At 42.3% G+C, this 22,663-nt stretch overlaps 1 protein-coding gene across 12 annotated transcripts in view; it reads left to right on the top strand.

The window, feature by feature from the left end:
* NFYC (nuclear transcription factor Y subunit gamma) overlaps positions 1 to 22,663 on the top strand; it is a 79,583-nt gene that overhangs the window by 31,203 nt on the left and 25,717 nt on the right. For 8 of the 12 annotated variants that reach the window (XM_004025547.5, XM_055392594.2, XM_019016360.3 and 5 more), the window contains exon 2: positions 15,683 to 15,795. In XM_004025547.5, coding sequence (XP_004025596.1) covers positions 15,691 to 15,795 — 105 coding nt within the window. In that variant the 5' untranslated portion in view covers positions 15,683 to 15,690. Of the gene's footprint in view, positions 1 to 7,523; positions 7,766 to 12,565; positions 12,913 to 15,682; positions 15,796 to 22,663 lie in introns of those variants that run through there. The other 4 variants (XM_063699875.1, XM_055392556.2, XM_063699864.1 and 1 more) reach the window with 4 other exon arrangements.

Below are 22,663 nucleotides of genomic sequence, written 5' to 3'. Positions count from 1 at the left end.
CTGAGTATTCATAGGTGCTGCTAACCTGCCTAGAGACATGCAAAGGGGAAGGATAAAACAGAAAAGAAAAAAGAGTGACAGCTTAAACAGTGCAAAAAGTGGGAATGAGCAAGTTATAATAAATCAAGACAGAATTTTAGAGCTTTTGCATTTTGACTCATCATTTATTGTATTGTGATCTTGAGCAAGTAATTTGATATTCAACCCTCAACCTTATCTGTAAAATTGGAATAATATTGGTAAATTTATCACTGAGCTAAGTAAGGGTCAATTGAGGATGATGTATGTGGCATGTATTTTATGAACTCTAAAGCCCGTAAGTTGGCATCTGTGAAACATTCTTCAGAATCACTTCTTACCTCTGCTAGACACACAAACACAGGATACTGCCAGAAACTGGGCAAGAGGCTGTTTGTGAATCTCAGAAGGGACCCAGTAAGAAAATGATGCTTTGTTTTAGAATACAACTTAACTTAGGCTACAGGCACTCTTTCTGTCTCTAGCTCATGTCACAATTCCTTTTCGGGATTGAGGCCTGAAAAACCAGTTACTCACCATTCTTTCTACAAGGATTTATTTACTCATTAGGCTGGAGGGTGAGAGAGACTAACAGATACTTCTGTGGGGCAGAGGGGGTCTGGCCCAGCTTACTTCTAATTGAGGATGAACAGGTGAGGGAGGCAGGGGAGCTAAGTAACAGTTGTGTGATCTAGGACCAGCTTCTCAACTTCTAGTGTCAGTTTCCCCATCAGTAAATCAGGGATAAATAAAACACGTAACAGTGCTTTAAAACAAGATCAGAATATTATCTGAAACTTTTTCTTTTTTTCTTTTTTTTTTTTTTTGAGACAGGATCTTGCTCTGCTGTTCCTGCTCAGGCTGGAGTGCAGTGGCGCAATCATGGCTCACTGCAGGCTTGACCACCCAGGCTCAAGCAGTCCTCCCGCCTCAGCCTCCTGAGTAGCTGGGACTACAGGTGTGGGCCACTACACCTGGCTAGTTTTTTATTTTCCGTTGAGATGGGGGTCTCACTATGTTGCCCAGGCTGATCTCAAACTCCTGGGTTCAAGTGATCCTCCCGCCTTGGCCTCCCAGAGTGCTAGGATTAGAGGCGTGAGCTACCACGCCTGGCCGAACATTTTTCCTTAAAGGGCCAGATATTTTAGGCTTTGTGGCTGTATGATTTCTGTTGTAACTCTTCAACTCTACTGTTTAGCATGAGTAGACAATATAAACTAATTAGGGGCTGGACATGGTGGCTCACGCCTGTAATCCCAGCATTTTGGGAGGCCGAGGTGGGCAGATCACTTAAGGTCAGGAGTTCAAGACCAACCTGCTCAACATGGTGAAACCCGTCTCTTCAAAAATACAAAAATTAGCTGGGTGTGATGGCGGGTGCCTATAATCCCAGCTGCTTGGGAGGCTGAGGTGGGAGAATCGCTTGAACCCGGGAGGTGGAAGTTGCAGTGAGCCGAGATCGTGCCGTTGTACTCCAGCCTGGATGACAGACTGAGGCTCTGTCTAAAAGTAAATGAATAAATAAATAAATAATTAGGGTTGATGTCTTCCAGTGAAACTGTTTCTGAAAGCAGGCTGTAGGCCAGATGTGGCCTATGAGCGGTAGTTTTTAGACCCTTGCTTTAGAATACTTCACTAAATACTTGATCCTTTTTCTTCATCATACAAAATACTGAGTGTTTTATTGCTGTTATATATGCAGAGATGGTTTAAGTTTGAGCATTGAAAGGATGAGTAAGAATGTGTGTGAAGTAAGATGTTACGTATCATTTTCTATTCCACAGAAAAAAGTTTTCAAATGTTCTGTTCATGCCTTCCTGTCACTTTCATTGTTTATACCAGTTGCTGTGCCTTCATTTTTCTCTAGTTATACTACAACTATATTATGATCTGGCCCCTGTTTCAAAGATTATATTGTACTAGATACCAAATAGAAAAGTATTTTTGTTTTTGAAGGAAAAGTGGCTCTTCTGCCAGTTTGAAAATGTGTCCTTGTGTACAGATCTTTAAGGAGAGCAGTGTGCAGCCACTTCTAAGCCTAAGTCTTTTAGGAAGCATGGTTTTCCAGTAGGCACTTTGAAAAGCGGCTTCCTCTTAAGACAGACATACCTTCAAACGTCAAACTTGGCATTAATCAGAGTTGGGGAAGTAGAGCTATGTTATTCATTCTTGTATTATAGTAGTGAAGACTATTCAGTAGACTGCCACTAAATATGACCAGCTGGTACCCAACTATGTAAGGGTTTAGAATGTAAGTAATAAGGTTTCAGGCACTAAGCGTAGTGCCTGAACTTAGTTTCCTGCATGACTATATAAAAACCTTAGATGAGTTTAAATAGAGACTATTGAACCTTCTCTTCTCTCTAGTCACTTTGCCTTCCCTTGTATTCATTCATTTATTGCATCTTCAAGTAGTGAAGTGTAGGACTTCCCCACCAAACCACCAGAGACCCCTTTGGAATGTGTTCAGTATACATCATTGCTGGAGTGGCTTAGTAGAGTGACTGGCCCAGGGCCACCAGCTAGTAGGCAGCAAGCGTCCAGTACACAGACGTAGGTCTTTTAATTTCCAGACCAGTGCTGTTTTTCTTCTTGTGAAATTGTCAATTTTAGATTGGTTTTATTTTGGAGAGTATAAGCCTTCTTAAGGCTAGAAATGCTTTTTAGCTATTGTGATCGATAATAGCATAAGTCCTAAGGTCCATCTGTGTAAACATAAAAACCAAATAGTCTGTTAGTAAATAAATCCTACCCCCCTTTCCCTCATCCATCCATTTATTTTTATTAATATTCTTCCTTTCTCTGTATCTCCCATCATCATTTAAAATATAACATCTTACAAACCTTAGCTCATTTAAATGAAGAAACCTAGAACTAACCTCAGTAAATACCTGAGCAGTACTGGTACATAAAATGCTTGTGATAGTGCTGCCACTAGGGCAAAATATAATAAAGCTAACATTATAATAAAGAGAGACACAAATTTGTTGGTTTCCCAGTGTAAATAGAAGTTATGTTTATATTATAGTGTAGCCTATTAAGTGTGCAACAGCATTATGTCTAAAAAATGTGCTTATCTTAATTTTAAAATACCTTATTGGTAAAAATGCGAATTATCATCTGAACTTTCAGCAAGTCATAACCTTTTGCTGCTTGAGGGTCTTGACTTGATGATGATGGCTGCTGACTGATTAGGGTGGTAGTTGCTGAAGTTTGGGGTGGCTTTGGCAATTTCTGTGTATGTGTTTGTGTGTGTGTGTGTGTGTGTTTTTTTTTTTTTTGAGATGGAGTTTCGCTCCTGTTGCTCAGGCTGGAGTGCAGTGGCGCCATCTCAGCTCACTGCAACCTCCGCCTCCTGGGCTCAAGCGATTCTGCTGCCTCAGCTTCCCAAGTAGCTGGGATTGCAGGCCCGCACCACCACGCCCAGCTAATTTTTGTATTTTTAGTAGAGACGGGGTTTCACCGTGTTGGCCAGGCTGGTTTCGAACTCTTGACCTCAGGTGATCCACCCACCTCAGTCTCCCAAAGTGCTGGGATTACAGGCGTGAGCCACCGCATCTGGCCTGTTTTTTTTTTTCTCTCCACACTGTCACCCAGGCTGGAGTACAGTGTCATGATCTTGGCTGATTGCAACCTCTGCCTTCCAGGTTCAAGCCATCCTCCTACTTCAGCCTCCCAAGTAGCTGGGACTACAGACACGTGCCACCACACCCAGCTGATTTTTGTATTTTTTGTATAGACAGGGTCTCCTGTGTTGCCCAGACTGATCTTGATGTCTCAAACTCCTGGGCTGAAGTGATCCTCTTGCCCTAGCCTCCCAAAGTGCTGGGATTACTGGCGTGAGCCACTGTGCCTGGCTGGCAATTTCTTAAAATAAGGCAGCAGTGAAGTTTGTTGCTTCAGTTGACTCTTCCTTTCATGAAAGCTTTCTCTGTAGCATGCTTTTCTGTTTGATAGCATTTTACCCAGAGTAGAGCTTCTTTCAAAACTGGAGTTTGTCGTCTCAAATCCTGCCACTATTTTATGAACTAAGTTTATATAATATTCTAATGTTCATAGCATTTTCACTGGGAGTAGGTTCCATTTCAAGGAATGACTTTCTTTGCCTTCCATAAGAAGCAACTCCTCATCTGTTAAAGTTTTATCATGAGATTGCAGCAATCCAGTCACATCTCAGGCTCTGCTTCTAATTACAGTTCTCTTGCTATTTCTACCACATCTACAGTTACTACTTCCACTGAAGTCTCAAACCCCTCAAAATCATCCAGGAGGATTGGAATCAACTTCAGACTCCTGTTAATGTTTATATTTTGACCTCCTCCCATGAATTTTGAATGGCTTTTTTTGTTTGTTTGGTTGATTGGTTGGTTGGTTTTTGAGACAGGGTCTTACTCTGTTGCCCAGACTGGAGTGCAGTAGCACGATCTTGGCTCACTGCAGCCCTGATCTCCCAGGCTCAGGTGATCCTCCCACCTCAGCCTCCCAAGTAGTTGGGAGAATAAACATGTGCTACCACACCCAGCTAATTTTTGTATTTTTTGTAGAGACAGGTTTTGCCATGTTGCCCAGGCTGGTTTTGAAGTCCTGAGCTAAAGCAGTCCTCCCGCCTTGGCCTCCCAAACTGCCGGAATTACAGGCATGAGGCACTGTGCCTGGCCATGAATATTCTTTTTTTTTTTTTTTTTTTTTGAGACAAAGTCTTGCTCTGTCGCCCAGGCTGGAGTGCAGTGGCACGATCTCGGCTCACTGCAACCTCCGCCTCCCAGATTCAAGTGATTCTCCTGCCTCAGCTTTCCGAGTAGCTGGGATTTCAGGCCCACACCACCATGCCCGGCTAATTTTTGTATTTTTTTAGTAGAGACAGGGTTTCACCATGTTGGCCCGGCTGGTCTCAAACTCATGACCTTGTGATTCGCCCGCCTCGGCCTCCCAAAGTGCTAGGATTACAGGCATGAGCCACCGCGCCCAGGCTGCCATGAATATTCTTAATGGTATTTAAAATGGTGAATCCTGTCTAGAAGGTTTTCAGTTTACTCAGATCTGTCTGAGGAATCCCTGTCTATGGCAGCTATGTCCTTATGAAGTGTTTTTATTTTTGAGACAGAGTCTCACTCTGTCACCTAGGCTGGAGTGCAGTGGTGTGATCTCGGATCACTGCAGCCTCATGCTTTGGCCTCTAGAGTAGCTGGGACTACAGGTGTGCACCACCAAGCCCGGCTAATTTTTGTGTTTTTAGTAGAGATGGGGTTTCATTATGTTGGCCAGGATGGTCTCGAACTCCTGACCTCAGGTGATCCTTCCGCCTTGGCCTCCCAAAGTGCTGGGATTATAGGCATGAGCCACTGTGCCCGGCCATGTATTTTCTTCAGTAATAAGACTTGAATGTTGAAATTACTCTTTGGTCCATGGGCTGCAGAATGGATATTGTGTTAGCAGGTGTTAAAATACTAATCTCGGCTGGGCGCGGTGGCTTACGCCTGTAATCCCAACACTTTGGGAGGCTGAGGCGGGCGGATTACTTGAAGTCAAGAGTTTGAGACCAGTCTGGCCAATGTGGCGAAACCCTGTCTTTACTAAAATTACAAAAATTAGCTGGGTGTGGTGGCGCATGCCTGCCATCCCAGCTACTTGGGAGGCTGGGCGTGAGGATCGCTTGAACCCAGAAGGCGGAGGTTGCAGTGACCTGAGATGGCACCACTGCACTCCAGCCTGGGCAACAGAGTGAGACTGTCACAAAACAAAACAAAACTCTGATGGAGTTGTGCAAGCAGATTAATGTTTTTTGTTTTGTTTTTTGAGATGGAGTCTCGCTGTGCTACCCAGGCTGGAGTGCAGTGGTGCAATCTTGGCTCACTGCAACCTCTGCCTCCTGGGTTTAAGCGATTCTCCTGCCTCAGCCTCTTGAGTAGCTGGGATTACAGGTGCCTGCCACCATGCCGAGCTAATTTTTGTATTTTTAGTGGAGACTGGGTTTCACTATGTTGGCCAGGCTGGTCTCGAACTCCTGACCTCAGGTTATCCGCCCGCCTTGGCCTCCCAAAGTGTTGGGATTACAGGCGTGAGCCACTGCTCCCAGCCTCCATCAGTTTTTGGATGACCCGGTATATTGTTAGTGAGCAGTAATATTTTCAAAGGAATCTTTTTTTTCTGAACAGTAGGTCTCAACAGTGAGCTTAAATAGTCAACCACGCTGTAAACAGATGTGCTGTCATCCAAGCTTTGCTCCTTTTATAGAGCACAGGCAGAGTAGATTTTGTATAATTCTTAAGGGCCCTAGAATTTTTGGAATGGTAAATGAGCATCGGCTTCCACAGGCATTGACTTCTTTGTAGCTATGAAAGTCCTTGATGGCATCTTCTTCCAGTAAAAGTCCATTTTGTCTGCACTGAAATTCTGTTGTTTAATGTAGCCAGTTGCATCAGTTACTCTAGCTAGATCTTCGGGATAAAACTTGCTGCAGCTTCTACATTAGCACTTGCTACTTCACCTTATACTTTTATGTTATGGAGATGGCTTCTTTGCTTAAACCTCATGAACCAACTTTTCTTCTGCAGCCCCTTCACCTCTCTCAGCCTTCATAGTGAGAGTTAGGGCATTGCTCCGCATTAGGCTTTGGCTTAAAGAAATGTTGTGGTTGGTTTGATCTTCTGTCTAGACCACTGAAACTTTCTTCATATCAGCAATAAAGCTGTTTGCTTTCTTATTTGTGTGTTCGCTGGAGGAGCACTTTTAATTTCCTTCAAGAACTTTTTCTTTGCAGTCACAGCTTGGGTAAGTGTTTGGTGCAAGAGGCCTAGCTTTTGGTCCATCTCAGCTCTTTTTTTTTTTTTTGAGCCGGAGTCTTGCTCTGTCGCCCAGGCTGGAGTGCAATGGTGCGATCTCAGCTGACTGCAACCTTCGCCTCCTGGGTTCAAGAGATTCTTCTGCCTCAGCTTCCCAAGTAGCTGGGATTACAGGCGCCCACTACCATGCCTGGCTAATTTTTGTATTTTTGGTAGAGAAGGGGTTTCATCATGTTGGTCAGGGTGGTCTTGAACTCCTGACCTCAGGTGATCCACCCGCCTCGGCCTCCCAAAGTGCCGGGATTACAGGCATGAGCCACCGCGCCCGGCCCCATATCAGCTTTTGATGTGCTTTCCTCACTAAGCTTAATCATTTCTAGCTTTCGATTGATTGAGTTAGAGACAGAGTTTTGTTCTGTCACCCAGGCTGGAGTGTGGTGGCATGATCATAGCTCACTGCTGCCCAAGTGATCCTCCCACCTCAGCCTTCTGAGTAGCTAGGACCACAGGTGCATGCCATCAGCAGGACTGGCTAATTTTTCTTTCTTTTCTTTTCTTTTTTTTTTTTTTTTGGTAGAGATAGGGGCTGTCTCTCTGTGTTGCCAAGCTGGTCTCGAACTCCTGGATTCATGCAGTCAGCCCTCCTTGGTACCTCAAAGTTCTGGGATTACAGGCGTGAGCCACCACACCTGGCCTTTAGCTTTTAAGTGAGAGATGCGAGACTCTTCTTTTACTTGAACACTTAGAGGCCGTTGTAGGGTTATTAAGTGGCCTAATTTCAGTATTGCTGTGTCTCAGGTAATAGGGAGGCCCGAGGTGGGAATGGCCAGTTGGTAGAGCAGTATCTGTGAAGCACAATAAAATGAAATGCAATAAAACAAGGTATAGTTGTAAAAAGGATGTCACCTCATGACAGAGGAAGATATGATCAAAATGCAAGTCACAAACAAAAGTGAGTGAAGAAGGTAAGTGCCTTGATCATAGAGAGATACTTGTTGACATGTTAAGTTGGAGATGCACAGGAATGGTTGGGAACTCAACCCAAAAAGCCTAAGGGCTGCAAGTTGGTTTGGGGAACATTAAAGGGGAATGATAATACCAACATTATATTTGTTTCTTAGTCAGTACTGGGCTAAGATATATTTGTTTGCATTTGACAGTGAGAGCATTATTTTTAGGTAAAACATGTCTTCCCAGGATGGTTCAACTAGTAGTACAGAGGGTCTTCAGACAATGTTGTTTGATTATAATATTGATGAAGAAAAAAGAAACCAGTTCCTGGCCGGGGTCACTCTCTGTGTGGAGTTTGAGCATTGTCCCCACGTCTGTTTGGTTTTTTTTCCAGTACTCTGCTTTCTTCTTGCATCCCGAATATGGGCATGTTAGGTTAATTGGCGCATCTAAATTGTCTCAGCCTGAGTGAGAATGTGCCCTGTGATTGAGTTGTCCAGGCTTGGTTCCCACCTTGTGCCCTGAACTGTTGGGATAGGCTTCAATCATCTGCAACCCTGAACTGGAATAATTGGATAAATAAATCTTACTTTTTTTTTTTGAGACGGAGTCTTGCTGTCTCCCAGTCTGCAGTGCAGTGGCATGATCTTGGTTCACTGCAACCTCCACCTCCTGGGTTCAAGCGATTCTCATGCCTTAGCCTCCCGAGTAGCTGGGATTACAGGCGCCTGCCACCATGCCTGGCTAATTTTTGTATTTTTAGTAGAGACGGGGTTTTACCATGTTGGCCAGGCTGGTCTTGAACTCCTGACCTCAGGTGATCCTCCTGCCTCAGCCTCCCAAAGTGCTGGGGTTACAGGTGTGAGCCACCGCACCTGGCCTTTCTTTTTCTTTTTCTTTTTCTTTTGGCGGGGGCGGGGGACAGAGTCTTGCTCTGTTGCCAGGCTCTAGTGCAGTGGCATGACCTCAGCTCACTGCAGCCTCCACCTCCTGGATTCAAGTGATTCCCCCGCCTCAGCCTCCTGAGTAGCTGGGACTACAGGTGTACGCCACCACACCCAGCTAATTTTTTATATTTTTAGTAGCGATGGGGTTTCACCATGTTGGCCAGGATGGTCTCGATCTACTGACTTCGTGATCTGCCCACCTCGGCCTCCCAAAGTGCTGGGTTTACAGGCATGAGCCACCGCGCCTGGCCCCGGCCTTTATTTTTCTTAATTTTTCTTCAATGTATGTATAGCTCATACTTATTTCAGTGTTTAATATTAGAAGTGTCTTGATCTTTATTTAGAAGTTTGGTGATGTTTTTGTGACCAGAAATATGGAATAGGAACTAACTCTTATTTATGTTAATTAGCCTTTGGTAAAATTGGTTGTTATATGTTTGGCTTAAGTTGCGGTTTCCAAGAGCCTATCGAAGACATTAAGGGAGGACTTAACTTTGCTTTAATTGGAAGCAGCATTGGTCAAGAATTGGGTTTCATTTTAGCGGAGCTTCCTGTGGTCTTTTTCCCTTGGACAGTTGTTGTGATGTTAGGTTTTTAAGTATTATCTCCCAACAACATCTATTTGGTTTTAGTTACCTCAAAGAGCTGTATTGTGGGTTTAGGCTACTATAAAAGAGTTTGGTATAGAGAATGAAGTACATGCCAAGGAATAGAGAGCTGAACTGAAGTCTAAAGGTCCTGAGTTTCAGAAACCAGGTCATATTGCAATAAAACCTTAGATTTCTTTTTATTTATGAGGTTGATAATTTTGATACATCCTGTTGTTCCATGCCCAGGCATATCACTAAGGGAAGATTTGGCAGGCATGGTACCTGGTTGAGAGCAAGAGCTTGAAAGATTTCCAAACAATTTTAAAAGAGGAACACTCTGATTTTGGGATGTTTTGAAAACTTCTGAAGTTTCATTTTTTTCTTTAAGAATGATAAAGAGTAACTGGATATAAGAGTAACAGCTAGATTGCCCACTCATCAGTGGTCTGATCAAATCATCTCACTTCTGCATGATTTTCCGCTTCTTGCTAATGGATGGCCAGGCAGAGGTATTTATCTTCCTCCTACTTACCCATTGTCATTAATATTTCAGACTTTGCTAATCTATCCTGGTCACTTTTCTGAAGAGGTTCTGACTTTGAAAAGATTTACACTTGAGAATGGTATGCATCCACATTTCCAGCCTTTAAGTCTGCCTTTCAGCTTCCAGCACTGTCTTAGATGTTTGTGTGTGTGTGTCCTTTCTGTCATCCCCTTCTATTTTAAATCCATTTCAGTAAATCAGTTTCAGGTAGATTTTTGATTGCAGTCTTGCTTTAAAGTCCCGGAGCTCATTTAGTCTAAGCTTCTGGAACAGCTTGTGTAACCATTTCCTTTGGTTAGACAATTCCAATAAGTATTTCAGGGCCAAGCTTTCCAAGATTCACCCCCCCCCCTTTTTTTTTTTTCCTGAAAGGCCATACCCAGCATCAGTCTTGCCCCTCCTCTTAGGGGTAATTAGTTATCAGACTGTGTGCTGGATACTGTGAGGGATCCAGAGAGATGAATCATATGCAGATCCTACCCTCAAGGAGCTTGTATAGCAGGAGGGGAAATAAGACATACACATTGATGTGTACGTCATACAAGGTATCAAATACAATGATTGTACAAGGTAGTGTGGTGAGGACAGAAAGAGAGGTGCAGATCGGTCCTCCTTAATGCTCCCAAGGGAGGGACCAGTTCCAGAAAGCAGTAGAGAATACTTCGTGGAGAGATAGTAATTGAGTTGAGTGCCTGTAGTCCCAGCTACTTGGGAGGCTGTGGTAGGAGGATTGCTTGAGCCCAGGAGGTAGAGGCTGCAGTGAGCCAAGATCACACCATTGCACTCCAGCCTGGGCAACAGAGTGAAACCCTGGCTTCGAGAAAAAAAAAAAATAGAGAGAAAGAGTAGTTTAACATGGAATGAAGAGGATCCTGGAATGAGTCTCTTCTTTCTTGTATTTTTTATTATTATAATTTTTTTGAGGGAGGGTCTCCCTCTGTTGCCCAGGCTGGAGTGCAGTGGTGTGATCATAGCTCACTGTAGCCTCAAACTCCTGGGCCCAGGAGATCCTTCTGCCTCAGCCTCCTGAGTAGCTAAGACTTACACGTGTGTGCCACAATGCCTATTAAAAAAATTTTTTTCAATTCTTCTTTTTGAGATGGAGTCTCGCTCTGTCGCCCAGGCTGTTGTGCAGTGGCATTATCTTGACTCACTGCAACCTCCGCTTCCCAGGTTCAAGTGAAACTGTTGCCTCAGCCTCCCAAGTAGCTGGGAGTATAAGCATGTGCCACCATGCCCGGCTAATTTATTTTGTGTTTTTAGTAGAAACAGGGTTTCGCTATATTAGCCAGGCTGGTCTTGAACTCCTGACCTCAAGTGATCCTCCACCTCAGCCTCCCAAAGTGTTGGGATTACAGGTGTGAGCCACAGCCCCTGGCCTTAAAAAATCCTTTTTTTAGAGACAGAGTCTCACTGTGTTGCCAAGGCTGGTCTCAAACTACTGGCCTGAAGTGATTCTCCTGTCTCAGCCTCTGGAGTTGTTGTGATTACAGACATAAGCCACAACACCCAGCCTCCTCTTACTTTTAAATACATTCTTTCTCTTATTATCCTAGAAGATGAACCCAGAATATTTTCCATGGGCTTGTAGATGTTGTAAATGGACTACTTCTGTAGCAAAATCAATTTATTTGCAATTAATGCATTAAAATAAGAGGTGGTGATTAACTACGGTTGCTTTAGTTATTTATTTATTTATTTATTTTGAGATGGAGTCTTGCTCTGTCACCCAGGCTGGAGTGCAGTGGCATGACCTCGGCTCACTGCAACCTCCACCTCCTGGGTTTGCAACCTCCACCTCCTTGGTTCCCGAGTAGCTGGGACTACAGGCATGTGCCACCACAGCCAGCTAATTTTTGTGTTTTTAGTAGAGATGAGGTTTCACCATGTTGGCTAGGCTGGTGTCGAACTCCTGACCTCAGGTGATCCACCCGCCTTGGCCTCCCAAAGTGCTGGGATTACAGACGTGAACCACCGTGCCCGGCCTGCTTTATATATATAATATTAATTGTTGGGTGTTTTTAAAGCTCCATGCAAAGACTGGATCTGCTTTAGGAAAAGCCTTTTGAATAAAAGTACTCACTTTTTCCAGGAATTTACATTAACAGTTTATGTTCTTCTAAGAGACATTACTAATAATATCTGCAAAGATGTTAGAAAACATGCTTCAAACCTTTTTCTCTTTTTTCCTGGTGAGAAGATCTTGTGTCTTTCAAAAGAAGATTACCTTTGTCTTTCGAAGTCAGGAATTTATAAAAAGAGTTTGCTGGATGGAAAAATCATAAAGGCCATAACTCTAAAACCTAATGTAAAGAAGAACAGTTAGAGCTGTCCAAAGATGGGAAAGAATGTCTTACCAGTAAGCCAGTTTCCCAGAACTGGAGTGGGGGGCCCTCAAATGTAAGCTGGTTGAACACTTAAGGTAGAATCACCCGGGGTTGGGCAGAGGTTGAAGAAAAGCTGCGAGCATCTTATAAAGAGGTGGGCCTGAGTGTCTCCTTATGTCTTTTTTTTTTTTTCAGTCCTGAACTTCTATGATGCAGTAAAATGTAAAGGATATTATTGACTTGTATTTTTCGCTTTACCTATTTGGGATTTCCTAATGTAGATGGGCATCTCAATTTTAAAACTTAACCTTTAATACATTTTCAGTTCCAAAAAAATTTGATAACTTCTGTTTTGTACCTAACTTCCACTACTACAGTATGTGGCTCTGAGCCAGCCAAAGATTCATGATCTGTTGACTACACAGATGTTTGCAGGCTGATCATACCTGCACATCTGTAGTTGGGACAGTTCAAAATTTAAAAGCAGACTGCACAGATGGTTCTAGACGTGCTTTTTGAATTGTGTACCTTTGTACTTTGTAATGTTTTGGGGGGATACCAGAGGACAGCCAGAATTTGTTACCAGACTTTTAAATCGTACAGGTCTTTGTACTCCAACTAAACCTACCCATCCATTAGCAAGTGTACAGAGATATCGTCCTGGCAATTGTGCATCTTTCTCCTTTGACCTTAGCAGTTTGCATGGCAGATTGTGCCAAGATGAGGCCTGTCCAGGGACCCATGCAATAAAAGGTTAGATTCTTTTAAAGTTTTTTGATAATTATTATTATTTCCAGAAAGATATTTTTGTTTGCCCCATTTAAAAAAGGTTAAATTGAGTCACTGTCTTCATTTTCATGAGTACCTTGTAGAAAACTATTAATAATGATAAATAACTAAACTTCTCTAGGTTACCTTAATTTTTTTGTTGTTGTTCTCAGTACATCTAAGAGAGTAGCATATAGGCCATGTGTATGTGGTGATAAATGAAAATGCAGGGGTCTTACTTGGTTATTGAGGACTTAAGATTTTATCTAGTCATTTTCAACTGTGATTGAACACTTCCCTTTAACTCCCTTCAGAAACTCCAAGATCATATCGTATCCCAGGTACTAGAATTTCTGTTCAGCTGTTTATAGGCCTCCACCACAAGAAATTGGCTCCAAACCTATTCCCATTACATCATCACCCACTAATGTCATTACACCAGAATGAAATCTGCTTTGAGGCTTGTATTCTTGTTTTCCTTCCATTTCTTTCCCCTCATCATTTCCTTTAGAAGGAAAAGGGAAGGAAAAAAAAGAAAAAAATCAGAGACCTGTAAACATTTAAAAGTGAATTGGACATCCCCACAGGCTAAACCTAGAGTTGTCAGCTTTCATTCCATTCTGCTGTGATAGAGTGTTCTGCCCAGTATGTATCCACATGGAGCCTGGAAAGTAACAAGTCTGGTCATGTGACAACTGGCTTTGGTGCTTTGCTTTCAGCCCCTCAGAATTAGTTCCTAATGGCTCACATAGCTCCCTGCCAGCATCCCGTCACTGGCACGTTAAACCTTTTCAAATAATTCCTCAGAATAGAGATTCTTAGGAGAGCACTAAATTTCTCCATTCTTTGTGTTTAATTAAACTGTTCTTGCATTTTAATATTTGCCGGATAAGTGCTTAAGACATTACAATACAGGTTGAGTATCCTTAATCTGAAAATCTGAAATCCGAAACTTTTTGAGCCCTGACATGACGCTCAAAGGAAGTGCTCATTTTGGATTTTGGATTTTCAGATTTGGGACACTCAACCAGTAAGTATAATGCAAACTTATTCCAAAAAAAAAAAAAGGCTGGGCGCGGTGGCTCACGCCTGTAATCCCAGCACTTTGGGAGGACGAGGCAGGTGGATCATCTGAGGTCAGGAGTTTGAGACAGCCTGGCCAACATGGCGAAACCCCATCTTTACTAAAAATACAAAAAATTAGCTAGGCGTGGTGGCAGATGCCTGTAATCCCAGCTACTCAGGAGGCTGAAGCAGGAGAATCACATGAACCTGGGAGGCAGAGGTTGCAGTGAGCTGAAATTGCACCACTGCACTCCAGTCTGGACAAGAGCGAAACTCTGTCTTAAAAAAAAAAAAAAAAAAAAAAGTCAAAATCCCAACCATTTCTGGTCCCAGGCATTTCAGAATTTCAGATAAGGGATACTCAACCTGTGTTATCTACAGTTATAGCTGACATGAGAATCCTTATTCATCTTCCCTCCTTTGTCACAAAGCAGTTGACTAAATTGCAGGTTCTAGCCCTCTTTCTCTATCCTAATTTTAATTCTACATTTTTTTTTTTTTTTTTTTTGCGATGGAGTCTTGCTCTGTTGCCCAGGCTGGAGTGCAATGGCGTGATCTTGGCTCACTGCAACCTCTGCCTCCTGGGTTCAAGCGATTCTCCTGCCTCAGCCTCCTGAGTAACTGGGATTACAAGCGTCTGCCGCCACGCCCGGCTAATTTTTGTATTTTTAGTAGAGATGGGGTTTCACCGTGTAGCCCAGGCTGGTCTCGAACTTTTGACCTCAGGTGATCCACCTGTCTTGGCTTCCCAAAGTGTTTGGATTACAGGCATGAGCCACCGCACCTGGCCTCTCCTTTGTTTTTTTAACTGTCTTTAAGGCTTCCAGTTGCCAGTGTGCTGTGTTAGGCTTTGTGTTTAATAACATGGTTCAGGTTAGGAAAGAACTGGGCGAACTGGCAAGTAGTTTCATTTCAGGGGCTTCATGTTACCTACACAGTTATTGGCCTCATGTCCTTTGAGACAGATTTGTCTGAGATTAGAAGGAATAATCATCATCAGGAGCCCCAGAGAAACAGGACCACAGTGTCTAAAACAAAAGAAGAAACTTAGCGTGCTCTCTCTTTTTTTAAGAGACAGAGGCTTGCTGTGTTGCCCAGGCTGTCTTGAACTCTTGGGCCCAAGTGATCCTCCTGGCTCACCTTCCTGAGTAGCTGGAACCACAGGCATGCACCTTTGTGCCCAGCTTGGCTTTTATCTTTTAAGACTCTGGGTTTACATTTCTGTACAGTACTAATCACTGGGGACTTTTAATATAAAAATTTGCTGAAGGCTGTGGCATGGAGGATGAGAAGCCACAGAGAACTTGAAAAACTTTGGAAAGAATGGCATTGAAAATTATGGGCTAGACTAGGGCAACAAAGTACTTTCCTCACCCCACACCCATATAAGAAGTTAAAAGTCCTTGATTAACATTAGGATTTCAGCTTACATTTCTAGCAACTTTTGATATTCTAGTTGGAGCTCTTCAGTAGTCTCTATGGTATAAGCTAGATAGAAGGAAAAACTTTCCTACCAATGTTTTTAAGATGTAAGTCTGTGTTAAAATCTTTTTAGCATAATTATATACCTTATCAAACTGAAAGATTGAATAGATTCATAAAAACATCCACAAATATACAAATGCCTAATCTGGACAGAAAGTCTGACTTTATTGTTTCTAATGTGTCTTACGTACGTGTTTATTTTCAGTTGTCGAGATGTCCACAGAAGGAGGATTTGGTGGTACTAGCAGCAGTGATGCCCAGCAAAGCCTACAGTCGTTCTGGCCTCGGGTCATGGAAGAAATCCGGAATTTAACAGTGGTGAGGAAGAATGAGAAACTTTTATTAGAAACTTTTTAGAGTATAAAGAGCTCTGGGAAATTAACCAAAACTCAGACTGAAGCATTTTTAATTTCAAGCACATTTACAGAGGCATGGTTCACCCCTGACCTGTGGGTAGGAAAATGAAAACATAATTTGCCTTCCGTGAGGTAACTGCAAGAGTGTCTTTTATATCTCAGTGTTCTTCCATAGGCGTGTGGTGTGCAGTGGATACTTTGACTTGGAGGTAGTTTAATGTGAGGCATATCCTTTAGGACTTACAGAAAAACAGAGATCTCATCTTCCTTCAGTAGCTGTAGCTCAAATTTTTAGGCCTGATTTAGTGGCCCTACCACATTTCTAGAACTTGGTAAAAACTATTGGGCAATTTATTCAACAACAAATCTATTGTGAGTCAGGAACTCTTTCCAGGTGTTAAAAAGATATACTTTGATCGCAGTTTCTCAACAGCTGCATTATTGACATTTTGGGCCAGATAATTCTTTGTTGTGAGGGGCCGTCTTATGCATAACAGCATGTTTAGCAGCACCCCTAGCCTCTACTCACTAGATGCCAGTAGCACCCCTCCCCGAGTTGTGACAACCAAAAAATGTCTCCAGACATTGGCAAATGTCCCCATGGGCAAAAATCATCCCCTGTTGAGAACTATTGACTCAGAATAATTAAATATAACCTCAGCCTGTGAGGAGCTTACAATCTAGTAATTAAAACCAGAATAATTTAGTCAGTAGGTATTTACTAAGTACTTACTGAATCAGGCACAGTGATGAGTCCTGAAGCAGTAAAAGTCAAGGAGCACAGAGGACATAGTGCTTGTTTCTTTCTGGTTGAGTTTAAGTAAAGGGAACATTTTTGTTGAGTCTTAAAATATGAGTAAGCATTCACCAGATGTGAAGGATGGGAGGGCAAAGACAAGGGCATGCATAAAGGCATGGAGGCCCAGAGGGGAGGACCTTGTAGTTAGGGGAACATCAAGACATTCAGAGTGCCTGGAGGTTACTGTGTGTTTAGTGGAGGTTGAGGGAAGGAGTAAGTATGTGGTATGAGAGTGGTAGTGGAAGGTGAGACAGGTTAGAGTTGGAATATTTTCATAATACAGTTGTCATGTCCTTAATGAAGAATGTTCATTAAGGTGTCATTTTAGCACGTACTAAAGGAGCTCCCCGTGTTGGCTGTGCCATTCCTGCCCTGGAAATACTAGCATCCTGGCAGAGCAGACACTGGATTCCTTCCTGATGTAGAATTAATGTTGCAATTGCTTAGGGTTAGTGACCTTTAACTTCTGACGTTACAATGTCAGTTTATTCATTCACTCAACAAATACTTATTATGTACCAACTAAGGCTATGCTAGATACTGTGGATACAGTAATGAACCAGACAGACAGGATCATTGCACTCATGGAACATATATTCTGATGAGACAGGCTAATAAACAAGTAATTAATGAAATGAAATAACTTATTATGATAAATGCCCACTGACTTCAGGGATAAAAAGTAATTCATGTTTTGGATATACCTCTGGGTCATGTTTGTTTATATGAAGAGTTTTCAGCAGTTGAACTTGGCTTAGCCTTTCTCAGACTGGCCTGGGTTCAGAGTGGATTTCCACTGAAAAGTCATTGTTCCTCTTCTGCAGTCTAAGGTAGTAGTTATCTAAACTGTCTCAGATATGAAAGAGAAGGGAGGAATAAATGAAATGATAAAGTCAAAAGTGGGGTGTTTTGTTCATATTTTAGGGGGATAATCTCATGATTAAGCTTATCAGCTTTTGGTGCTGGGGTCAGCTTGGTGTAAAATGAATGCTCTCCTGGGGTGTGGTGGGACTAGGCCGATCGAGCAAGTCTGTGCCGCAGCTTGAGCCGAGAGGCATAAATCCAGGATCAGGCAAGTGGCCAGATAAACTCTGGAGGTTTAAGCTCAGCACTTAACTTTTCTGTTTTGTTGGACTTTGATTTTTTTTTTTTGTTTTGTTTTTAGTTGTAGTAAAAAAACACATAAAATTTCGCCCCTTATCCATTTTTAAATGTACAGTTTGGAAGTGTTAAGTATAATCACATTGTTATGAAACTTATCTTGAGAATTTTTTCATATTGCAGTACTGAAACTGTGCACTCACTAAACAGCCACCATTCTGCTTTCTATGAATTTGACTATTTTTGATACCTCACAGAAGTGGGATCATATCATACAGTCCCCTACTTACGATGATTCAACTTAATGTTTTTTTTCCACTTTACAGTGGTTAGAAAACGATGTGCGTTCAGTAGCAGTTGTACTTTGAGTACCCATTCAACCATTCTGTTTTTTGCTTTCAATCTAGTATTCAATAAATTATGAGATACTCAACACTTTACTATAAAATAGGGTTTGTGTTATATTATTTTGCCCAACTTTAGGCTAATGTAAGTGTTCTGAGCACATTTAAGGTGGGCGAGGCTAAGCTATGATGTTTGATAGGCTAGGCGTAGTAAATGCATTTTCAACTTAGGATCTTTTCAACTTAACAATAGCTTTATCAGGATGTAACCCCATTGTAAGTAGAACAACATCTGTATTTGTCTTTTTGTCTTATCTTATTTCACCTAGCATGTCTGTTGAAGCATGTGACAGGATGTCTTTCCTTTTTTATCTTTTTTCTTTTTTTTTTTTCCTTTTTGGAGACAAGGTCTCACTCTGTCATCCAGGGTGGAGTGGCTCACTGCAGCCTCGACCTCTCAGGCTCAAGCGATCCTCCCGCCTCAGCCTCCTGAGTAGCTGAGACTACAGGTGCCCGCCACCACACCCAGCTAATTTTTGTATTTTTCTGTAGAGGCAGGGTCCCACCATGTTACCCTGGCTGGTCTCAAACTTCTGGGCTCAAGCATTCCTCCCACCTCTGCCTCCCAAAGTGCTGGGATTATAGGTGTGAGCCACCATGTGTGGCCTTTGTTTTTTCTTTTTTAAAGAGACAGGGTCTCACTGTGTTCATTGCTGGAGTGCAGTGGCAGGATTATAGCTCACTGTAGCCTTGAACTCTTGGGCTCAAGGGACCCTTCGTACTCAGTCCCCCAAGTAGCTAGGACTCTAGTTGTGCACCACCACACCTAGCTAATTAAAAAAAAAAAATCTTATGTAGAGATGGAGGTCTCACTATGTTGCCTAGGCTGGTCTCAAATTCCTGGCCTCAAGCAATCCTCTTGCCTTGGCCCTCCAAAGCACTGGGATTACAGACATGAGCCATCATGTCTGGCCTATCCTTTTTTTTTTTTAAGGCAGAATCATACCCTGTTGTATGTATATACCACATTTTGTTTATCCGTTCATCTGTTAATGGACATTTGGGTTGGTTTCACCTCTTGGCTATTGTGAATAGTGCTGCTGTGTTACATGAGTGTGCAAATACCTCTTCCAGACCCTGGGCTTTGATTTGTAACCTACTTGGTTTACAAGTTTGATTGCCAACAAAGCTGATCATGATGTTGACCAAATTTTAGTACCTAGACTTAGTCTATCAGAAGTTAAAAGAGAATTACTTTGAGGGATTCAGTTTTGGTTCAAGTTTTGTGGGTAAAGAGAAAGAAAAGTAAAGAGGAAGTTGTCTTTAATCCTTCTTGTATTGGTGACTAATTAAAATTCTCCTCCTATGTACTTTTGAAAGGGACTCCTAGACCTCTGCCATGCTATGTCTTTTATATCAGGTGCTTAGAACAATGTCTGGCATGTAGTAGGTGCACAATAAATATTTGAACGAATTAGACTCCACTTCAGGTTTAGTGCAAAGCAACATCAATTCCATGTTTGAGTAAGAATGCAATCCAGTAAAGTCAGGGTAATTTTTTTCCCTTGTGTGACTCTTATTTTCCCCTCTTCTCAGGAGTGCAGCACGTGATGGCATCTGCTTCTCTGACTGCGCTGCTGCCTGTGTAACATGACCAAACATTTTAGCATTTAATCTGTCCCTTTCCAGAACTCAACAGTACTTAAAACCAGACTTCCTCAGATGTGTCAGAGCCTCTTGGGTTGACACCTCACAATATCTAACAGATTAAAAAGAAAAAAATTCTTTATGTTTAAACTACCCAATCATAAGTAAAACTTACGAGAATATTCATAAAATGTGATCTCAGACTGGGACACAATTTGTTTCAAAAAGAAGTAATTGAAGTTTGCTAGATGATATATTTCATGATGTGTTGGAAACACTGGCCTCAAGTCCTTTGGTCTGCGTCCTGTAAAAGCAATTTATCTTTCATTGTAGCTTGTTCTCATGATTCTTAAAAGCTCTGTAGTTGTCTATAAATCCAGGTGGTGTTCAGCTGGGATTGAAATTAATTAAAAACCATACCAAGATGATTGTGCACCAGAGTGATTGTGTAAAATACTATATTCCCACACAGCAGAGCTCTGGGAACAGTAAATAACAGACTTCTTTGTGTTGAGTTTTGCCCCAGTGGGCCTTTTTGAAAATAGGAAAGAGAAAGCTAACTTTGTCTTTATGGAGGTGAGTTGGGGGCAGGTGGGCAACAATGCTGAATTTGGAAAAGAAAAATCTAATTCTCTACTTACTCTTTACATCCCATTCAGCCTTCACTTAACTGTAATTGAGTGCCTAGGTCACTTTCTTTTAATTGGCAGTTTCATCTTTTCATTCCTCAGTGCCTCCTGATTGGGTGATGACATTTCTAACATTACAATCAAATCAGATAACTGTTTAAACAAGAACTTGGTGATGAAGGTTGGTGGACTGTTACAAAACAGGTCCTGTGCTGTGTGAGCCCTTTCTGTAGAGCAGTGCTTCTCAAACTTTATTGTCTGTATGAACCACGTGAGGGAGGATCTTCTTAAAATATTGATGCTGATTTAGTAGGTTAGGAATGGAACCTGGGATTCTGTGTTTCTTTTGAGTTCCCAGGTGATACCATTGCTGGTCCAAGGACCTTACTTTGAGTAGCAGGGCCGTAAAACAGTAGTCCTTAACTCTCACTTGGATCATAGTCACAAGGGGAGTTTTCAAAAAACATGATGCCAGTACTCTACCCACTACAGCAGGGGTCCCCAACCCCTGGGCCACAGACCGGTATGGGTCCATGGCCTGTTAGGAACCTAGGAACTGGGCTGCACAGCAGGAGGTGAGCAGCCAGTAAGCAAGCATTACCGCCTGAGCTCCACCTCCTGTCAGATCAGCAGTGGCATTAGATTCTCATAGGAATGTGAACCCTATCATGAACTGCGCATGTGAGGGATCTAGGTAGCACACTCCTTATGAGAATCTAATGCTCACCCTGCCCATCTCTGGAAAAATTGTCTTGCACAAAACTGGTTCCTGAGGTTGGGGACCACTGTCCTAGAGTTCCTGATTCAGTTGGTCTCCAGGAGAGAGCTCAGGCATCTTGTTTTTCAAAAGCTTTTCAGGTGATTCTAACCTGCAGCCCCAAGATTGAGAATCATTGATTTCAAAGGGTTGAGAATCTTGACTTGCCAGAGTGCCTGACTGGGTAGGCCTGGAAAAGGTTTCTCTTTATTATTTGAAACTCTGGATGTTCTTCAGTGCAGCCCAAGATCTGTTGACTTTTCTTTGTCTCCAAACTCTCATTGAGTGAATTCAGATTTGAATTTGTCTTGAAATGCAGCAGTTTCAGATGGAAGCATTTTTAACGTAGTTCTTTGGTAGTGGTCAGGAGCATGAGAATGTTCTGAGAGATAATCTGCTCTTCTGCCTTACTGATAGAACTCCCAAAAGTAGGGGGGAGCAGTATGTGTCAGCTGTTCTTCCAGTTGAATCAGTATCAGGAGAAGGAGTTAAGGAGTTAAATGTTACTCACTTCAGTTACATGGTAGCTAGTGAAGTGGGGAGCATGAATCCAAGTTTCGTGGGCCTCAATCTACTGATTGTAGAGGGCCTCCCTTTTCCAACAAGCTTATGGTAAATCCTTACATGTAACTAGAAAGCTAGGATAGGATTATAGAAAACTGGGTAATTGTCAACAGGGATGAACCATACACACCCCTCAAGATCCACTTTTACACACTGCTCCTTGAGATCTCAAGGTTTCAGGAACATGAAAAAATAGTTTGTCACAAAGAAAAGCTTTGGGAAGGGGATTAAAGCAGAGCTTATTATAAATTTCTGTCTCATTTTACATCTCTGCAAGGCGGGAATGATCTCTTGATCCTTGACTTTTGTTGCTTTTGATTAAAGAAGAGAAATTGAAGGAGTAATAGTTTACTCTTTCAATTTGGGGAAAGAGGTCTTTTTTATCAACTTTGGGCTTTAGTTAAGTAATCATGGAACATTCTTGTACAAATTATATTTAAAACCAAGCCAAACAAGAGCACACTTGCAAGAGAGCTAAATCTATGATCATCTTGTGCTATATGTATTAGCTTGGGAGGTTTTCCAAAGGAATGATCATCCCTAGCATTCTCTTTGGCATTTCTGTGTAGTGTCATCATCTTCTGTGATATGCCACACAAGAAGGAAGATCAGTGGTTGATTTCTGGGATTAAACTTTTAAAAAAACTCTTTAGGATCTGGCCCCAACCCAGTATCCTCTTTCCTGCTTTTCCCCTCTATACTCAGGTAGTAGATCTAAAACTTAAATAGGCTGTGATTTTTTGTCTCTCTCTCTGTCTTTGTTGTTCTGTCTGAATAACATTCTCATACTTTTTCAACAGGCAAATCCCCAGCATCCCTTAGACACAATTCAGATGTCATCCCCTTTGTGGAACATTTCCCAATCCCTCACTCTCCCTCCAGCCCCACATTGCTAGCTATCCCTAGCAATATGTCCTTTTTGTCCCCGCAGGGGATCCCTCCCCTCCAGTATTGGGTAGGGGATTATAATGTTTTTATGTGAGTATCTT

Source organism: Gorilla gorilla, chromosome 1 (assembly GCF_029281585.2).
Source record: "Gorilla gorilla gorilla isolate KB3781 chromosome 1, NHGRI_mGorGor1-v2.1_pri, whole genome shotgun sequence".
Taxonomy (NCBI): Eukaryota; Metazoa; Chordata; class Mammalia; order Primates; family Hominidae; genus Gorilla; species Gorilla gorilla.
The sequence above is the reverse complement of the archived record's forward strand: the minus strand, read 5'-3'. Positions and strand labels throughout refer to the sequence as shown.